This window comes from Cloeon dipterum, chromosome 1 (assembly GCF_949628265.1).
Source record: "Cloeon dipterum chromosome 1, ieCloDipt1.1, whole genome shotgun sequence".
Lineage (NCBI taxonomy): Eukaryota > Metazoa > Arthropoda > Insecta > Ephemeroptera > Baetidae > Cloeon > Cloeon dipterum.
The window spans coordinates 18,953,955-18,971,091 of record NC_088786.1 but is presented as its reverse complement, the minus strand read 5'-3'; the positions used below and the strand labels follow the sequence as shown (position 1 = coordinate 18,971,091).

General features: G+C 39.0%; 4 protein-coding genes across 5 annotated transcripts; all 4 read left to right on the top strand.

The window, feature by feature from the left end:
• The first annotated feature begins 329 nt into the window (after positions 1-329).
• Positions 330-2,268, top strand: LOC135934023 (protein yellow-like). Its single transcript, XM_065475522.1, has 5 exons — positions 330-581; positions 635-961; positions 1,020-1,272; positions 1,621-1,937; positions 1,996-2,268. Exons 1-5 carry the CDS (start codon positions 366-368, stop codon positions 2,191-2,193), a joined length of 1,311 nt encoding a protein of 436 aa, XP_065331594.1. The 5' UTR covers positions 330-365; the 3' UTR covers positions 2,194-2,268.
• Positions 2,269-3,326: 1,058 nt separating this feature from the next.
• Positions 3,327-6,095, top strand: LOC135948569 (protein yellow-like). Its single transcript, XM_065497914.1, has 5 exons — positions 3,327-3,688; positions 3,822-4,145; positions 4,821-5,073; positions 5,300-5,613; positions 5,673-6,095. Exons 1-4 carry the CDS (start codon positions 3,476-3,478, stop codon positions 5,527-5,529), a joined length of 1,020 nt encoding a protein of 339 aa, XP_065353986.1. The 5' UTR covers positions 3,327-3,475; the 3' UTR covers positions 5,530-5,613; positions 5,673-6,095.
• A 1,472-nt stretch (positions 6,096-7,567) lies between these two features.
• LOC135947618 (protein yellow-like) lies at positions 7,568-14,331 on the top strand. Of its 2 annotated transcripts, none has more exons than XM_065496509.1 (6): positions 7,568-7,724; positions 10,925-11,209; positions 11,263-11,580; positions 11,640-11,892; positions 12,614-12,927; positions 13,419-14,331. In XM_065496509.1, exons 2-6 carry the CDS (start codon positions 10,925-10,927, stop codon positions 13,608-13,610), a joined length of 1,362 nt encoding a protein of 453 aa, XP_065352581.1. In that variant the 5' UTR covers positions 7,568-7,724; the 3' UTR covers positions 13,611-14,331. The 2 variants fall into 2 exon arrangements, with proteins under 2 accessions (XP_065352581.1, XP_065352583.1); XM_065496511.1 differs by lacking the exon at positions 7,568-7,724 and adding an exon at positions 9,363-9,490.
• Positions 14,332-14,520: 189 nt separating this feature from the next.
• Positions 14,521-16,612, top strand: LOC135947638 (protein yellow-like). The gene is made up of 5 exons (XM_065496517.1): positions 14,521-14,782; positions 15,217-15,525; positions 15,587-15,839; positions 15,908-16,224; positions 16,280-16,612. Exons 1-5 carry the CDS (start codon positions 14,567-14,569, stop codon positions 16,448-16,450), a joined length of 1,266 nt encoding a protein of 421 aa, XP_065352589.1. The 5' UTR covers positions 14,521-14,566; the 3' UTR covers positions 16,451-16,612.
• The last annotated feature ends 525 nt before the right edge of the window (positions 16,613-17,137 follow it).

Below are 17,137 nucleotides of genomic sequence, written 5' to 3'. Positions count from 1 at the left end.
ACTGAATGTTTGATTTGCAATTGGATGTATGTGGTTTATTGCATTACTGTGTTAAATTATGTACATGCCAAAAGACAAATAAAAATTATTATTATTAAAAAAAAATGGTGCGAGTTGGACTGCATGAAGCAAACTCCCTCCAAATCTGAAGTAGACCCTCGTTATTGCAAGAGAATCAAAAGTAGGCGCAAATTATCCAAACGATGAGCATAGAAATTCGTCCCCGTGTATAATGTCGCAGAGGAAGTATAAAGCGATAAGTATTTTTTATGTTGTTTTTGTTGCTCTCAAGCCAAACCACAAACGTATAAAGACGGAAACCCAAAAGCCCATCATTTAAAGTACGCGGCGAGTTAAGGGATCTCATGAAAATGTTGCTTCCGACCTGTTTTCTGTTTGGCGTCCTGCACCTGACCCCATTAGTGCAGGCCGTAGGGTTTCCGCCACTGGACGACGCGCGAGTGAAGCAGGTATTTGGCTGGAAGCAGATCGATTTTAAATATGCTAGCCCCAAGGCACGGGCAGAGGCCATCAGCAGCGGCGAATTCAACCCTTCTGACGTGCATGTCGCTGGAGTCCATGTAATATCCTCACTAATTTCTTGTCCTGATAATTATTAACCTAAAAAACAAAGGTGGCTGGTAACCGCGTCTTCCTCTCCATGCCTCGCTGGAAACCCAAGGGCATTCCCGCGACTCTGGCGTTCGTCGAGTACCCCTCCAGGGACGCTGCGCCCCCGCTTACCCCCTACCCTGACTGGGCCTCTCAAAAGGTGGGCCAATGCCAGGGCTTGACCTCGGTGTTCAGGGTCACAACAGATGAGTGCGGGAGGCTGTGGGTCCTCGACACAGGCATAGCAAGTTCCATTCAGCACGAGTACACTAGAGTCTGTCCTGCCAAGGTGCTCACCTTTGACCTCAAAACAGACAAACTTGTCAACACCTTCATCCTAAAAGACGAAGTAAGTCTGGATGGTTTAATACGGGCGGGACTTGTAAAAAAAAAAACACGTTTTGCAGGAAGCTGTGAGAAACGAGTCGTTGCCTGTTAACATCAAGGTGGAGTATCCAAAGGGCACCTGCGGCTCGCCAAAAGACGCGTTCCTTTACATTGCAGACACTGCCTCCTTTGCGATAATCGTTGCTGATTTGTCTTCTGGCCAGTCGTGGCGAATCATTCAGAAAACCGTTCTCCCCGATCCAGAAGCAAGCACTTTCCACGTTGGAAAAAAAACCTTTGAAACGATGAACGGAATTATGGGAATGGCCCTGAGTATGAAACGAATAAAACATACTTTGTTTGGAATATTTCTGTAAAAAAAACCGAAAGCCACGATATCTTTCTAGAGTTTTATTAATATTCAGCTGCTTTTTTGGCAAGGATTGCTATTATTAATATCTGGTCCGTTGCAAAGCTCTATTAATTCTTTTTACAAAAATAAAATCCTCCATTATCGTTTTTATTTCTTTCTAACAATATTCCGTGAATCATGAGTGCATTACCTACTAAAAATTTAATGATTTTAAAATTTCCTTGCATTTCAATGTTTATTTAGTTCAAATCTCATAATTATTTTTAAATATTCCTTCATTCTGAGAATGACCCTCTTTTCGTGTATAGGTGCCCCTGGGAAAGGTGACCGAACGTTATATTTTTCGTCAATGAGCTCATTCAAACAGCACTGGGTGAAAACGTCCGTTCTTCGCAACAAGGACTCTGTCTTGAGCCCTCCGCGCGATGAATTCAAAACCGGGTCCCTGCCGCGAACCAGCCAAACAGGCGCCTACGCCATGGACAAGAATGGTGTGCTGTTTTTTGGGCTGCTAAACTCGGATGCCCTCGTTTGCTGGAACTCTCGCCGCAACCCCTACGAAAGTAGGTTCTTCGGTGTCTTGGCGCAGGACAAAGTGGCAATGAAGTTCCTCGCAGAAGTAACGGTATGCGGAATTTCAGTTTGGAGAGTTGAAGGTTTTTTACAGTTTGTCATGAATATAGATTGATGAAACTGGGCGCCTCTGGGCTATTTCTTCAGGCATACAGACGTATTTCTCAGAAAAGATGAACCCCAATGAGATCAGCACTCGCGTTTTTATGAGCGAAAGCACCGTCACTGCAGTCAAGGGGACCATTTGTGATAATGACGAAATAAAGAAAAAAAGGGCCTACAAGAGGGACAGAACTAATGAATTTTGATATTTGATTCTCGACGTTATTTACTATTTTCTATAAGAATTATAACAATAAAAGTATTCAGATGATTAATATTCCAAGGAAGCCTTTTTGTTTTTCTTAAACATTCCTGCAGAATCTTGATTATTCTTTTGATGTACGGTACCCTGCTGATCCGTAATAAACCAAATTTTGAATCTAAACGTAAAAGAGAGATTAAAACCCAATCATTTAAAAATTTGGACATACCAGACTTAAAATGTAGTCTGAAAATTTAGCAATTTGATAAGTTTAAGTCTAAACCGCAGACAAATGTTGTCCTTTGACATGTTGACAGGGAAATTTGCGGTTTAAAAATATTCGTGGTTTAAGCAAACATGAAAACAAAATTCCCAAAATGTTGTTTAACAGTGCCATAAGAAAACATCTTTTGTTGTTTGCTAATTCACATTTTCGATAAAATTTGCTTAGAGGTCTCACCCGCGAGATTTAAGACGGTGACTGCCGGGCTTAGTTTGCCAAATTTTTTGCCCGGCGGTGGCTGGCCATTTTCACCTGCGAATGGTGCGGCTGACAATTTTTTAAACGTGAAGTTTGATCGTGTTTAACGGTCTGAAGGGCCGGAAGACATTTTTTCTCTTTCACGCATTTTTTTATTTTTTGACCCTTTTTCCTCGGTAGCTGGCATGGCTGGCGAAGCTTAGCCAGATTCACAGCGGCTGCCCACGTTACCCAAAATTTGCCGGCTTGCGCGGCGCAACGCAGCTTGCTGAGCCTTCTACAATCGCTCACCCTAACAGAAAAAACTCCGAAAGCAGATCAACATTGAAAAATCCATGCCATAAATCGATATGGGGCTATTGCTAATAAATATCCAGAAAATGTTCAAAATGAGCTTTTTTATTTTTCGTCAACATTTTCTGCAATTAGTCTTGATTTATTCATTTTGTATGAGATAAACGAAAAGAGAGAATAAACCCAACAATTTGCATATTCATGACTGTTTGGATACAAACTAGACAAAAAATAATGCGCAATCTGAAAATAGCAATTTGATAAGAATTGTCTAAACCACGGACGAATTTTATCCTTATCATGGGTTGGCAAGGAAGTATGCGGTCTGCAAGTATTCGAGGTTGAAGCAAACATGAAAACAAAATTACCAAGATGTTTTTTAACTCGGTTCAGCAGCGCCACCAGAAAACACCTTTTGATGTTTGCCAATCCTCTCGATAACAATTACTCCTGACAGAACAAAAATCCGAAAGCAGATTAACATCGAATAATCCTTTTGCCATTTACCGATATGAGGCTGTTGCTGTTAGCCAGCCTCTTATCTCTGCTGAGCACAGTGCTCGCCGCAGCAGAGAAAACAGATGCAGGGCCTGCGAAGCAACGGGTCGTGGAAGTATTTGGGTGGAGTCAGTTTGATTTCAACTACCCTAGTGAGGAGCAGAGACAGGAAGCCCTGAAAAATGGTTCTTTTGTGCCGTCCGCTATGGACCCAACAGGCGTTCACGTAAGTTATATTATTCTAATTTAAAATTTAAATTAAATTTAACAAGCTTTAGGGATACAATTTGAAAACCTTGAATGCACAAGTTCGAGGCCATAATGCTAATTGATTTTTCGTGTGTTTTTGCGCTTTGCAGGCAGCCGGAAATCGCGTGTTCGTGTGTCTGCCTCGCTGGCGGCGCGGAGTGCCGGCAACCCTGGCCTACGCCGTGTACCCTGACGCAAAGGGCGAGCGTTCGCCGCGGCTCAACCCCTATCCCAGCTGGGAGCTGAGCAGGGAGGGCAACTGCGAAGGGCTGACCTCGGTGTTCAGGGTGTTTATCGACGAATGCAACAGGTTGTGGGCCATCGACACTGGTTGGTCGCCCTCTTGGCTCGTGCCTGACCGCATCTGCCCTGTAAAGGTTATGGCAATCGACTTAAAAACCGATAAAGTTATCCTGCAATACGTCCTCCCGAAGGTTTGTATGTTATGTTCTTAAAAAACTAAAATTAATTAGCAGAAGAATAAAATTGTCATTAAGAAACTTTATTTCAACAAAAAAAGATGAATTTTTAGAACGGTTTTGATCTCTTTAAGTTGGGTTTTGGTGCCAATTTTAAGGGGTTTTACTCATCTTTTTAGAGTCGATTCTCTGACATGTTATAAGAAGTTACTGCCTATTAATTTTTTTTTTTTGTTCACAACAAAGGTTTATTGTGTCAAATTTGAATAGTTTTCTTGGTGGATTGCGATTCTCATGGATTTAATTTAGATTTTAGGGAACATCATAGTTCAATAAAATATCTAGCTCCTGCAATTCTACAATATGACTACTAATTAAGCTCAACGAGACTATAAATATTTTTGTTGCGTGAGCTGTTAAAATAATCAGAATATATTTTAATAGATTAAATCATCCCATTTCCGGTAAAGAGCATAAAAGGATGGAGCGTCAAAATTATTTAAAACTTAAAATGTTTTAAAATATTATTAAAAAAGTAAATGTACGCGTTCCAAGCTGTATCAATAGCGTGCAGTAAAAATAACCTCATTCCAAAATAATGCTATCAATGAGACAGAGGACATTCTATTTTTCAAGGCAAATATAAATTAACATATTTTCTCTAATTGCTCTCTTTACTGTTTTTCATAGCACGTGGTGAAAAGTGATGCCCTCCCGGTCAACATACAGGTGGAATTCCCCAAGGGCGACTGCAAAAACCCGAAACAAGCGTTCCTCTACATCGCCGACACGGTGGCTTGTTCCATCATCGTGGCAGACATGTCCACCGGTGACGCTTGGCGCGTTACAGACAAAACCGTCTATCCGAATCCTGAATTGACCACTTTCCACGTTGCCGGACAAACCTTTGACATGATTGATGGCGTCATGGGAATAGCTTTAGGTTTGCGATTTCCTCAATTGAATTTTTAATTATGAAAATGATTGAAGTTTTAAAGGAACGAAGATGAAGTACGTTAAATTGATTAATTTAAATACCTGTTTATTTTTGCCGTATCAACACATACAATTTTTCTCCTTCATAAAATAATCTAAAAAGTAAACTTTTATAAAGAACTGGGTCAAAACAATTATTTTAATTAATTTCACAATAATTATTTATTTTTCAGGTCCGCGCATGGCTAACGGAGACCGTGAATTATATTACTCGGCGATGGGCGGTGAGTCGCAGCATTGGGTGAAAACGTCGATATTGCGAGACAAGAAGAAGGCCAAAAATTCCCCTAATGCTTTTAAGACGGGCCTCAAGTCCAGGCAGAGCCAAACTGCTGGCTACGCCATGGACAAAAACGGCGTTATGATATTTGGCTTGCTCAATTCGGACGCTCTCGTTTGCTGAAACTCGAAAAATCCATTTGAACCGAGGAATTTCGGCTACCTCGCGCAGGACAAGACGGCAATGCAGTTTCTCGCCACCGTTGTGGTTAGTGGAATAAATATTTTAAATTAATTAATGGAAATAAATCGCCTATTCATACGCAGATCGACAATGATGAAAGAGTGTGGGCTATCTCTACGAGGAATCAGAAGTTTGTTTTGGAGACCATTGACCCGAAAGATGTCAACTTCAGGGTTTTCATGAGTCCATCTGTGCAACAAGCGATTGAGGGCACTGTTTGTGACGCCCGTGGAAAATAATTTTGTGTTGCGGCCAGTGATATAAAAGTTTCAGTTTAATTTCAAATAGAATTAGTGTTTCAAAATCATAAAAAAATTAGGCATTTAAATACAAATTAGGCATTTTAATTCATTGCTTGTTTATTCTCACCAAAAAAATGTACATACATGTTAAAAAACAGTTTGTCAAAAATTAAAAAAAAAATAGAAAGTACATAGTGAGAAAAGTACAAAATACATTATCGACTTATTGTATGGAAAAATAAAACTGAAATGATTGAATCTAGATTTGGCATTGGTCTTCAGATTTTGATGAAATTTTGTGCAGGTGTTGCCACAGTGAGCCAATGTTAAACCCTAAAATATTTTTTTAAATACCACTTATATTTTATTATGCATAATATTTTTTTAAACAATGGTAAATTTTATCGTGAGTGCAGTAAATTGTAACTTTATGTGATCAAATGTTTAAATTTAGGTGCCATCAACTTGGTCAGATTGACCAACTTTGTAGGTCTAAGGTCATAGTCGATAAATTGGGTAAAATATTTCAAAATATATCTGCACACCGTAAAAAATGAAATATTTTAAAATCCAAACGAAATATCATATATAAATTATGGTGTCGTCTCGTTTTTTCTTTTTTTTAGATCTAATCACTCAAAGTTTAAAAATGTCCTTTTTTGCATCTAAAAAGCAAGGTGACTTGAATATAAAATCAATTCGCACAGATTTCTAGAATATTTAATCATAAACTTGCTAAATAATGCTAAACAGTTTTGGGAGATCTAAGTCTGGGGTTGGAACTCACCCCACTTTTCGGGGGTGGGGTTTTTCTTAGCATATATTTTAGACGCTCGAAAAACGATGTTCTAGGTGTCTTAATATGTTTTTTGCCTCCTGAAATCAAATTTCAAACTCATTTTTTTTAAGTATCGTGCACGTTATTCTTTTATTCATACGAATTAAGTTTATAATTTCTGAAAGTGCGGAAATGTCCACTAACAGAAATATTATTAAATCTTTTGGGATAAATAGAATAAGAATATCAAATGTATCTTCATATTCAATCATCAATTAATATTTTGAAATTAGATACATGAATGGCAAGGTTTTAACTTCCAAGAAGGGGCCCATGCTTGTCAACGACCATTTCGGGCCTCATGTTATTCGCTCGGCGATGAAGGTGAGCTATTAGCCCACGAGAAGTGCTGAGCAGAAGGTTCTAGTAAAAAAGAGCAAATTGAAGCATTGGCGTATATCATGGCTGATGCAGTTTTATTTCTCAGCCTTTTAATCCAAGATAGATCACAAACAAGGTAAAATATACGGAATAACACGATGACAACAGGAAGCTATACAGCTTTTAAGACTTTCCTGTAAACTATAAGAGCATTGAAAACAAACAGTGAGTTCAGGAGGAAAATTCACTGCAGATATCACGGGGAATATTATTATTTGGTGCCACACAAGCACGATTCCCATGGCGTAATTTCGTATGTGCATTATGAGCCCGCCAAACGCTGTCAGTAAAAACCAGTTCCGGCTATTCTCCGTGTGCCAACATATTTAATCAAAAGGATGAGCAAAACCCATATTTTTCAGTCGATTGCATGACGTCATGCCTCTCGCCAATAATTGTGTTTGCTGCTGCGGGAATCCATCAAGCAGTGCTGTGGGAATCACGCCGCTGGGCACCTTCCCTCCACCTTTAGAGTTTTTTCTGCAGTAGAATAACTACTTGAAAGGCAGTGTTCGCCGCCTCTACCACACCAGCTGATTTTATCCAATTATATTAGCGCAAAAAGCAGAGAGCGGTCGAGGTCGGCGGGGCACTCAACGCACCGACGTCGGACTGGGAAGACGCTACTTCACACACGCATTCTTCGCAGCATTCGCAACCTACATACAAACCAGGTAATATGGGTTTTTAAAGGGGACTCTTTCAAACAGTTTTGAATCTACTAGATATCGGTAAATAAATATAATTTTGTAGGTTAATCAGGGAACTTAAATTCTCTAGGTAAAATGATACATTTTTTGATGATATGTTATATAATTAGAATTTTAGTATCATTTCAACAGGATGAATAAGTAATTAAATAATATTAATGAGCAAAATTTAAAATTATTATATAAGATTAACTAATTGGACAATTCACGTTCTTTATACTAAAAATTGATGTCTTCGTAATTAAAGTATTTTATTTAGTTATGAGTATATTTTAAGTTTTTCATTTGTAAAAAAACATCCAAAGTTTTTACTTGATAATGCAGGCAGCAAATAAATAACTGCGAATCGGTTTATCAAACTAGGGCACTGCTTCCTCGACATTAATGAAGAAATGTGAAAAACATTAAAATGCTTATTCTACAGCTCTAAGTATACAGATTTTCAATTGATTACGGGAAAGGTGACGTCATGATAGCGATTTTAATGGCGTGAAATTTTTTGTCTCTAATATTAGTTTTTTTTCACAATTCAGAGCCTCTCCGATCAGTTTTCTTTCTGAGAGTTTGATAACTAAAAGGAGGACAAAAAGTTTAGATCGATGACCCGAGAGAAAACAAACCAGGAACCAGATGTTGATAACGCTACATTGGCACTGCTAATTTTCCAATGGAATAAACTGTATTCGGATTTTTAATTTATTTAATATTTTTTATAAGAGTTATCCATTCAAATACACATTACGATACATTTCACTTTTATATGTGGGCCAACAATTAAGATCAACATGCGTTGGTCGTTCATTGAAGTAAATTTTAAATAAACTGTATAACATGCAAATGATTTTTTCGCTTGATTTCGATTTCTTTCATCGCTATCTATTGAATGGCGTACGAACTATATGAGCTAAATTTTCTGTCTGGCGAGATAAATATTCCGCAGAGAGACATTGGTCACCGATTGATAAGCATGCAAAGAGCCGATTAACTCGCAAAATTACACGGCAAACTGGATGAATTTTAGTTTTGTTCCGAATTTTTTGAAAGTGCGTGTATTTCAAGAAAAAAAGTAAAGATGATTTTCTCAACTTTTTGTGAAGCTTTTCTTAGAAATAATTTTGATTAAGAATTAAGTTTTGTTTTGTGGAAAATTGATGATGATGCTGGAAGCATGTATTCGAAAATTGTTGCACCACATTCCCAGTCTATCAAGGACAAGGATTTTCGTGGTTAGGAAATTCGAGATCAAAACGTGGTACACTCGTAATGACCGCACTTCTCAACATTGTTTACTTCGTGGTTACATGAAGTCTGGAAAAATTCAGTACTTTTCATAAACAGTTAACCTCGCAAATTGCTCCCAATCTTGACAATGACACTGGAGCATGAAATCTTGACATCATCTTTCTTCTCTCTCTCAACGCGCAGCTAGCGTGCAGTGATTTTGAACGGGAAAGTAGCTTCATGATTTGTTTTATTATTGTAAGCGAGAGTGGTTTTTGCCACCAGCACGTCAATCAAGAGCGCACTCCTTTAAAATTACAATAATAATGTAGTAAAAGCCGCACGATCCGCTCTGACGAGTTTCTTTGTTGCGAGTGCGCGCAAAGGGACAGTGCTCAGTCTGACTGAGTCCAGTTCACCGGCGACTCTTCAGGTGTGCGCAGCAGCTGGATTCCGAAATTATTCGTGCACTTTCTCGCTTCTCAAAACGCTCATCCAACACAGAAAAGGTTGGAATAAGACTTGACGGATCAGGTTTTATTTCTATAGCCATATCGTAAATTAAGTGAGTGAATCAGTTTATTTAATATAATTTAAATCGGCTCTTCACGGAAAAATTTATTTTTGGATCGCATATCAATTCTTGAGGTAATTACTCAAAGTAATCATATAATAGATCACGTTCAGCTACTTTTTAGATTTGATTTTGATTTATTTACAGAAAGAATACGAGTAAAATTCTTTTTATCAAATTTTTTTCTTTCTAAATATCTTAAATGAAAAAGTCGTAAAACGCTTAATGAAACACAATATAATCAAAGAATGGAAGCTGACAGACGCTAGCATTTCCATTAATTTTAAATTTAATCGCTTTTAATTGTATTAAGTATTTTGGAGTTCCAGGAGCACACGCTTGTTCGCAGTTATGTTGCGTTAGTTTTCTTCCACGCGGTTGCACTTGAGGTGCAATAATCTGAAAGTCACGTAAACTGTACGGTCGATTTTGTCTTTTAACAAATCATCTCGCAATTTGACTGAGCTGCAAATAGAATATAAATATAGATGGTTTGGCACGTATTTGGTGTTACTTGGTCGATTTTCTTTTGTATACTGAAATGGCGAAAGCAAAAGCGAAAAAACTGTAAGCCATGGCTGGTTGACGAACAATCGTATTGCTGCCGCGCCTGCACTGAACGGTATAAACAGTTTTTTACCTCACATTTACTTCGTCGTCTTTTTGCTCTCGCAGTAAAGCGTTAGGAATTTCGTCAGTGATTTCGTGACAAAAGAGTGTGTTGTCGACAAGACAGGATAATGCAATTCAGTCAATGTGCAACAACTCGCCAATTCAAGCCGATTTTTCATTCATACTTTGATATTGCGACACATTAGCGATCGTGATTTTACCAATTTATTCTATTGAAGCAATTTTGCGGGGTCCCTTTTCACTGAATTTCTTATTAATAAGATATACTGCAGAAAAAATTAATACGTGAGCCCGCTTTTGGCAGGGATCAGCAGATTTGCCTGAAATTTTGGGGGCAAGTAGTCCAACGTCTTGAGGTCCCTAAATGAATAGAATAATTTTCGGGTCAGTGGGGTGTTTTTTAAAAACGTTTTTCCAACAGCGAAGAACTTTGCCCCAGTTAGCGCTATAGACTTTTATCAAAAACCGTTCATAGGTCGATCATGGTCACTTTCAGTGATCCCGTTCGTCTTAGCTAAATTATTTTCAAAAGCTTTTTGGCTCTTTAAATAAATGAAATTTTATTTTACAAATTTTATCAAATGAGGGAAATTTTATTGCAACAAATAAAAGAATTTCATGCATGCCTTTAAAAAAAAATCTTGCAAAAAATATTAATTTATAAATAATTCGTCAAAATTTGTTTCAGTTATTAAGTTAAAATGATTTAATTAAGGTATATTAATTTTATGTTTAGATGCGGCTGTGGCTTCATTTGTTTAGCCTAGTTGCGGCCGGGCTGTGTGTCCACGCTTTCAGTTACAATGGGGGCAACTCACAATCAGGGAACCCAAGTGCCATCAAAAGACCCCCGAGACCCCCACAAAACCAACAGTCCCAGTCAAGTGGAGAGTCCCGCCTCAGAGAAGTATTCAGCTGGACCCAACTTGACTTCGTTTACCCAAACCAACGGGCACGCGAGCAGGCCATCAACTCCGGATCATTCGTTCCTGATGGCTCGATGGTTCCCATTAGCGTGTTTGTAAGAACCTTTTGTCCCTCCATGCCCTGAGAGTTAACTAGTAATTGTTGCAGGGTGCAGGTAATCGAGTTTTCTTAGCTATGCCCCGCTGGAAACAGGGGGTGCCTGCCACCCTTGCCTACGTCGAATTGAGTTCGACAAATCGATCGCCTCCGCTAATACCGTACCCAAGCTGGGAACTCAACAGGCAGGGCAACTGTCAGGGTCTGACCTCGGTGTTCAGAGTCATGGTTGACGATTGCGACAGGCTGTGGGTGTTGGACACCGGACTCGTGAACTCCTTTGAAGATGGCAAACGCATCTGTCCTCCGCAGGTGGTCACCATCGACCTTAAAACAGACAGGATCATCAACCGATTCAGAATTCCTCAGGTGAGCCAAAACTATTTATTTTCTATTCACGCATGAAAATAAAATTTATTTGGAAACAGAGCGCTTTGAAGGAAGATTCACTGCCTGTGACCATTGAGGTTGAATACCCCAAAGGAAATTGCGGCAAACTGACCGATGCTGTTGTTTATATGGCAGACACAACCACATATGCCATTATAGTGGCTGATCTGTCCACTAATAGAGCATGGAGAGTTACTGACAAAACGGTGTTTCCTTCACCAGAGGCGGGCACTTTTAATGTAGCCGGGGAAACGTTTGAGCTGATGGACGGCGTCCTTGCACTCGCCTTGGGTATTTAATTTTTAACTCTAACGCGGTTGACATTTCCGTTAAAAAACTTTTTTGTGTGTGTGTGTGTGTAAGCATGATAAGCTCGCTTGATTGCGTTCATCTACTCTAAAAATAAATTAAGGCACTTTAAGACTTTTTCAGAACAAACGGTTTCTTAGTTGATTCAAACAATTTTTAGTATATATAGTTTTCATGTAAGTCCCTAGTTAACTTGAAGCTCTTACTGAATATTCTAACCTAGAATTTTAAAATTTAGAAAACAACACAGGGCGAAACTTTTGCAGTTTTATTTTTATTTAATTATTCGACTCAAACAGTTTAAGATTGTGTTTAGTTAGTTTTAGATTCAAAAAGTAATTTTATTGCGGATCAATAGCAACCATGCCCCATACATTCTCACATTCAGAACAACAAAATACATAATTTATAGTTTTAGGCTGATTTTCATGGTTTTATAGGTGTTTGAAATTTCTTCAAATTCCACAAATTCATGGGAGTTTAGTCGATCTGATCAAATTCATAGCCGTATAGTTAAAAGAAATTTTTAATGACACTCAGATCATTTTGGTCTGGTAAGTGGAACACGGGAGCGCTTTAGCGTTACTAATAAAGATATTTTTACAAAACCTTTAGCTTATTAATGTGCAATGATCAGAGCAGAGACAAGTTTTTCGTCACTTTTTCAAACACATTTTTAAACAAAAATTTCCATTTTCTTCAGGACCAAATTTAGACCAACGCGGAAGAACACTTTACTTCTCGGCCATGAGCAGTTTTCAACAGCGATGGGTGCATACCTCCGTGCTTCGCAATGAATCCGCGGCTAACAGTCAACCGTTGGCGTTCCAAACAGGCACCCAAATGCGCCCCGGCCAGAGTGCAGGCAGCGGCATGGACAAAAACGGGGTGCTATTCTTCGGCTTTGTAAATTCAGACACGCTGGCCTGCTGGAACACGAGAAAGTCGTTTGAGCCTAGGAACATCGCCAAACTAGCCCAAAACAGCCAGACGATGCAATTTTTTGCAACTGTCAGCGTAAGTGTAGTGCCTTAAAATTAAATTAAATAAGATCCTGGATCGCGGTTTCAATTTTTAAAATTAATTTATACAAAAAACGAACGAATCAGTCTAAAAAATGTAATGATTTGTAAGTTTCAATTTTCTCTATAGAAATTTGACTTGCGCATTTCCAAATTTATTATGAAATTCATTTAGTGATGATTATTTATCTATTTAAAATTAAAAATTTTGCTGAGAGACGAATTAAAAACCAATGCTTCAATAGTTTCTATTGTTCATCTCTTCCTGTATAATTAAATTAAATTTTCAATTGCTATGACTATGGAAAAGTTACAGTTCTCGCCTTTCAATGTTTTTAGTGTAGTGACGACAGATTTGATGCGTGTAAACGGTAAAGTCAGCAAGAACTGTAGCTTTTCCATATAAGCAAATCAAAAATGTCCATTTCTCAAAGGAATTTTTTTGAGTTTTTTTGAGTTTAACAACAAATAATGTTTTGGTTACAGGTTGACAAGAGGCAGCGCGTATGGGCCATTTCCAGTCGCTTCCAAAGCTTTTTCTCCGGCACGATGAACCCCCGAGACGTGAATTTCCGCGTCTTCATGGCCGAGTCATCCACTGAGCTGATCAAAGACACGGTGTGCGCCAACGACGCCTCAAACTTTAACGCACCACAGCAGCTGGTGTTTAGGCCATGACGTGTGCAAGGGCGTTCGCGGTGGCGCTTCCCCACGCAGCCCAGTCCCCGTCGCTGGTGGGGCTTCGACTCTGACACTTCTTGGAGCCCTGAAAGCTCACACACCACGCCCCGCGCCGCCCGCTCGACCATTGTTGTCAACCCTGATGGATCGTATTGGTACTCGATCGTCCACTGAGGTTGAACAACGAAGTTTAAAATTAATTAAGCGTGCTCAGGATTATTATTATTATTTTAATATGCCAATAATCAAAATTAGAAGTAGTGCGATATGAGCTCTTATGGCACTGCTTTGTTTGTGCGCACGGCATTTCCAACTGTGAATCTTTTTTAGATTTGAAACCGAATTTTAAATAAAAATGTCAGATATTGTACTTTTAAATTACACTACTCTCAATTTATTATTATTGCATGAAGCCTTTTATCATTTTATATTCTTTTGAACGTGTAAATTTCTTATCTGTTAGTTTTCTTTTTCAAGTGAAATTAACAAGAATACAAAATCGTTCAAAATTGCTTTACAGTTACAGAGGTGAAGTACATTGCATAAATCTTGTATTTGAATAAGACTTGGTTATTGCTCCTTTCTAGGTACACAATCCAGTTATATATCAAATAATAACTATTTAATATTGCCTTGGTAAATTTGCAAAAACTTTATGTTGTTGTGTAGCCCAGTTTGTTTTTCTGAAATAATGTTATAAAAGCTTCGCTCCACCTTATCAGTGCGTTTAATTTGCTCAAATTATGGCTTTGAGGAAAATCCCAGGAAATTCAGTTTGCGCAGACAGCGTTTTATAATTGTAGAGTCAAATATAACCCAGGTATTTTCCTGTTTTATTGTTTGTTTTATATAAAAATTTTCTACTTGAGTTCGTTGCTACGAGACTTCAATATATAAAGGCCTAAGAACTAAGGGGTCTATACGCACTCTGTTTAAGACATTGAAGCTTCAACATGTATTTGTATCTATTGTCCTGCGTACTTTTGGCGCTGGTTGGTGTAAACGGTGACACTCGCAGCGTTTGGGACGAAGGATTCCAGCCGAGCCTTCGAGAGGTTTTGAACTGGAGCCAGTTGGACTTTCAGTTTCCGTCCCAAGTAGCCCGCAATCAGGCCATCGCCAACGGCAATTTTGTAGCCAACTTGTCCATGGTGCCAATTGGCGTTGCAGTACGTATATTTTACGACCTATAAATTTGAAGGAAGATATATAATACGATAAAAATCATTTCATTCTTATTCCTCTCTCAGCGCTTTTGATAATCTATATATTACGTCTTACAATTACTTTATTGTGTTAAATGAAAGGAACTTATAACTTGTTTCGTTCAGCAATTTTGATAATAAAACAAGATAAAGAGCGGCAAGCTATATGCAATTTGAATAAAGTCCATGGGAAATATTAATTTTCCAAAACTTAATAATTGTTTGTAACATTTAAAAATAATTTGCTTCTGAAGTGAAGTGATTATATACGCATCTATTTAAAAGCAAAGGAATATATTTGAAAAATAAAATATGAACAAAGCTCCTAGCTGAGAATTAATTACGCAGCTAAGAATTAATCTTCCAAAACTTGCTAAACCCTAAAAATCGTTTCTCAGGCTGCCGGAGACCGCATCTTTCTGGCCATTCCCCGTTGGAGAAGCGGTGTGCCTGCTACTTTGGCGTACGTGCGCTTCCCCAGTAACACGACGTCTCCCCTGTTGGTGCCCTACCCGAGCTGGGAATTAAACAGATTGGGCAGTGGCTGCAACAGCATCGTTTCAACACTCAGGGTCAAGGTGGACGAGTGCAACAGACTCTGGTTAGTAGACTCCGGTGTCGCCGCCGGCCGGAAATACTGCAACCCTAAAGTGACTGTCATCGACCTCAACACTGATAGAATCCTTCAAACTCTCTACTTGCCATCAGTGAGTTTGCATATCAATTGCCTCTATCTGCTCATCTTGCAGCAATAATATTTTTTATTAGGGTGCCCTGAAAGAAGATTCTTCGTTTGCCAATATCGAGGTCGAGTACCCCAATGGTACCTGTGGAAGACACAACGACGCAGTGCTCTACATAGCTGACAACAGACGATTTGCCCTGATCGTATATGATTTAAAAGCGAATAAAGCGTGGAGGGTTACTGACAAGACTATGTACCCTTCACCTGAAGAGGGCACCATCTACGTTGCTGGCGAAAATTTTGAGTTGATGGACGGCGTCATCGGACTGGCCCTCGGTAAATTTTTTACCTCGAATCCCCATATCCTAATTTGCATTTTTCATGGGAAACTCTTGCTTGTTAAGGGCCAAAATCGAACACCAGTGCTGGAAGGACTCTTTATTTCTCCGCCCTGACGAGCAACCAGCAGTACTGGGTGAACACCTCCGTCCTCCGCAATGAGTCTTTGGCCAACAACTCACCGACGGACTTCATCAAAGGCTCTCAGCCGCGACCTGGACAGAGCGCAGGATACGACATGGACAAAAATGGCATTCTCTTCTTCGGTTTGGTCAACCGCGATGCTTTGGCTTGTTGGAACACAAGAAAAACGTTCGATCCAACGAGAATTGCAAGGCTGGCGCAAAACAACGACACAATGCAGTTTATTTCCACAGTCAGCGTAAGAAATACAAAATTTACTCTTGAAATCTGGTGCTTACGTGTAATTGTTTCAGGTTGATCAAAGCCAACGCCTATGGGCGCTATCCTCGCGATACCACAAGTATTTTCTACGCACCATGGACCCCACAGAAATCAACTTTAGAATTTTCATGGCTGAATCAACAACGGACCTGATTAAAGGCACTGTCTGCATGAGTGAAAGATGCGACTTGAATCCGCAGTAGACACCTGTATCATAAGTTTATCCTTTTGAAAATAGATAAATTTCATTAGTTTAGGCTGCCTCTCCAAATTATGTTGACATGTTAAGAAGATTATAAAATAAGTAGATCATATGATATGAGTTATTGTGATGGATGCATTTAATTAAAATACTTTTAATTGAAGATACATGGATATTTTTCCAACCGCTTCCCAACATCATTTTCTGAAATACAATATAAAACAATGCAAGACTTGGGATTAGCCAAAATTGCAATACAAAAACCAGTGCTTAAATTAATTCTGTTGATGATCCCCTATACCAATTTTTTAATTTTAATTTCTCACAACTAGCCCGTTGACTCGCATTGTTAAAGCATTCTCAGGAGTGTCAAAGCAATGGGAGATATTTGAGCAGTTCAGGGATCAAAATACTGGCTGCCCAATGTCAGAGATGGCAAAAGGTGGTTAATTTAGTGACTCGAAATACTCAAATAGCTTGACGGGCTGGGAGGCGCACCGACGCCGACTCGCCACTTACTGGTTTTTGCACCTATCCAGCGGCTTAAGGGACAAATGTCTGGCGTTTCAACGAAAAACCTCTGTGCGAAAAGGTGAAAAGATGGCCACATTGAGCCCAAGCTCATCTGTGGCCATGTTACCGCTCGGCGGTGTTATTGGGACCCTTTTTGAGCCCAAGGAAAATTTCT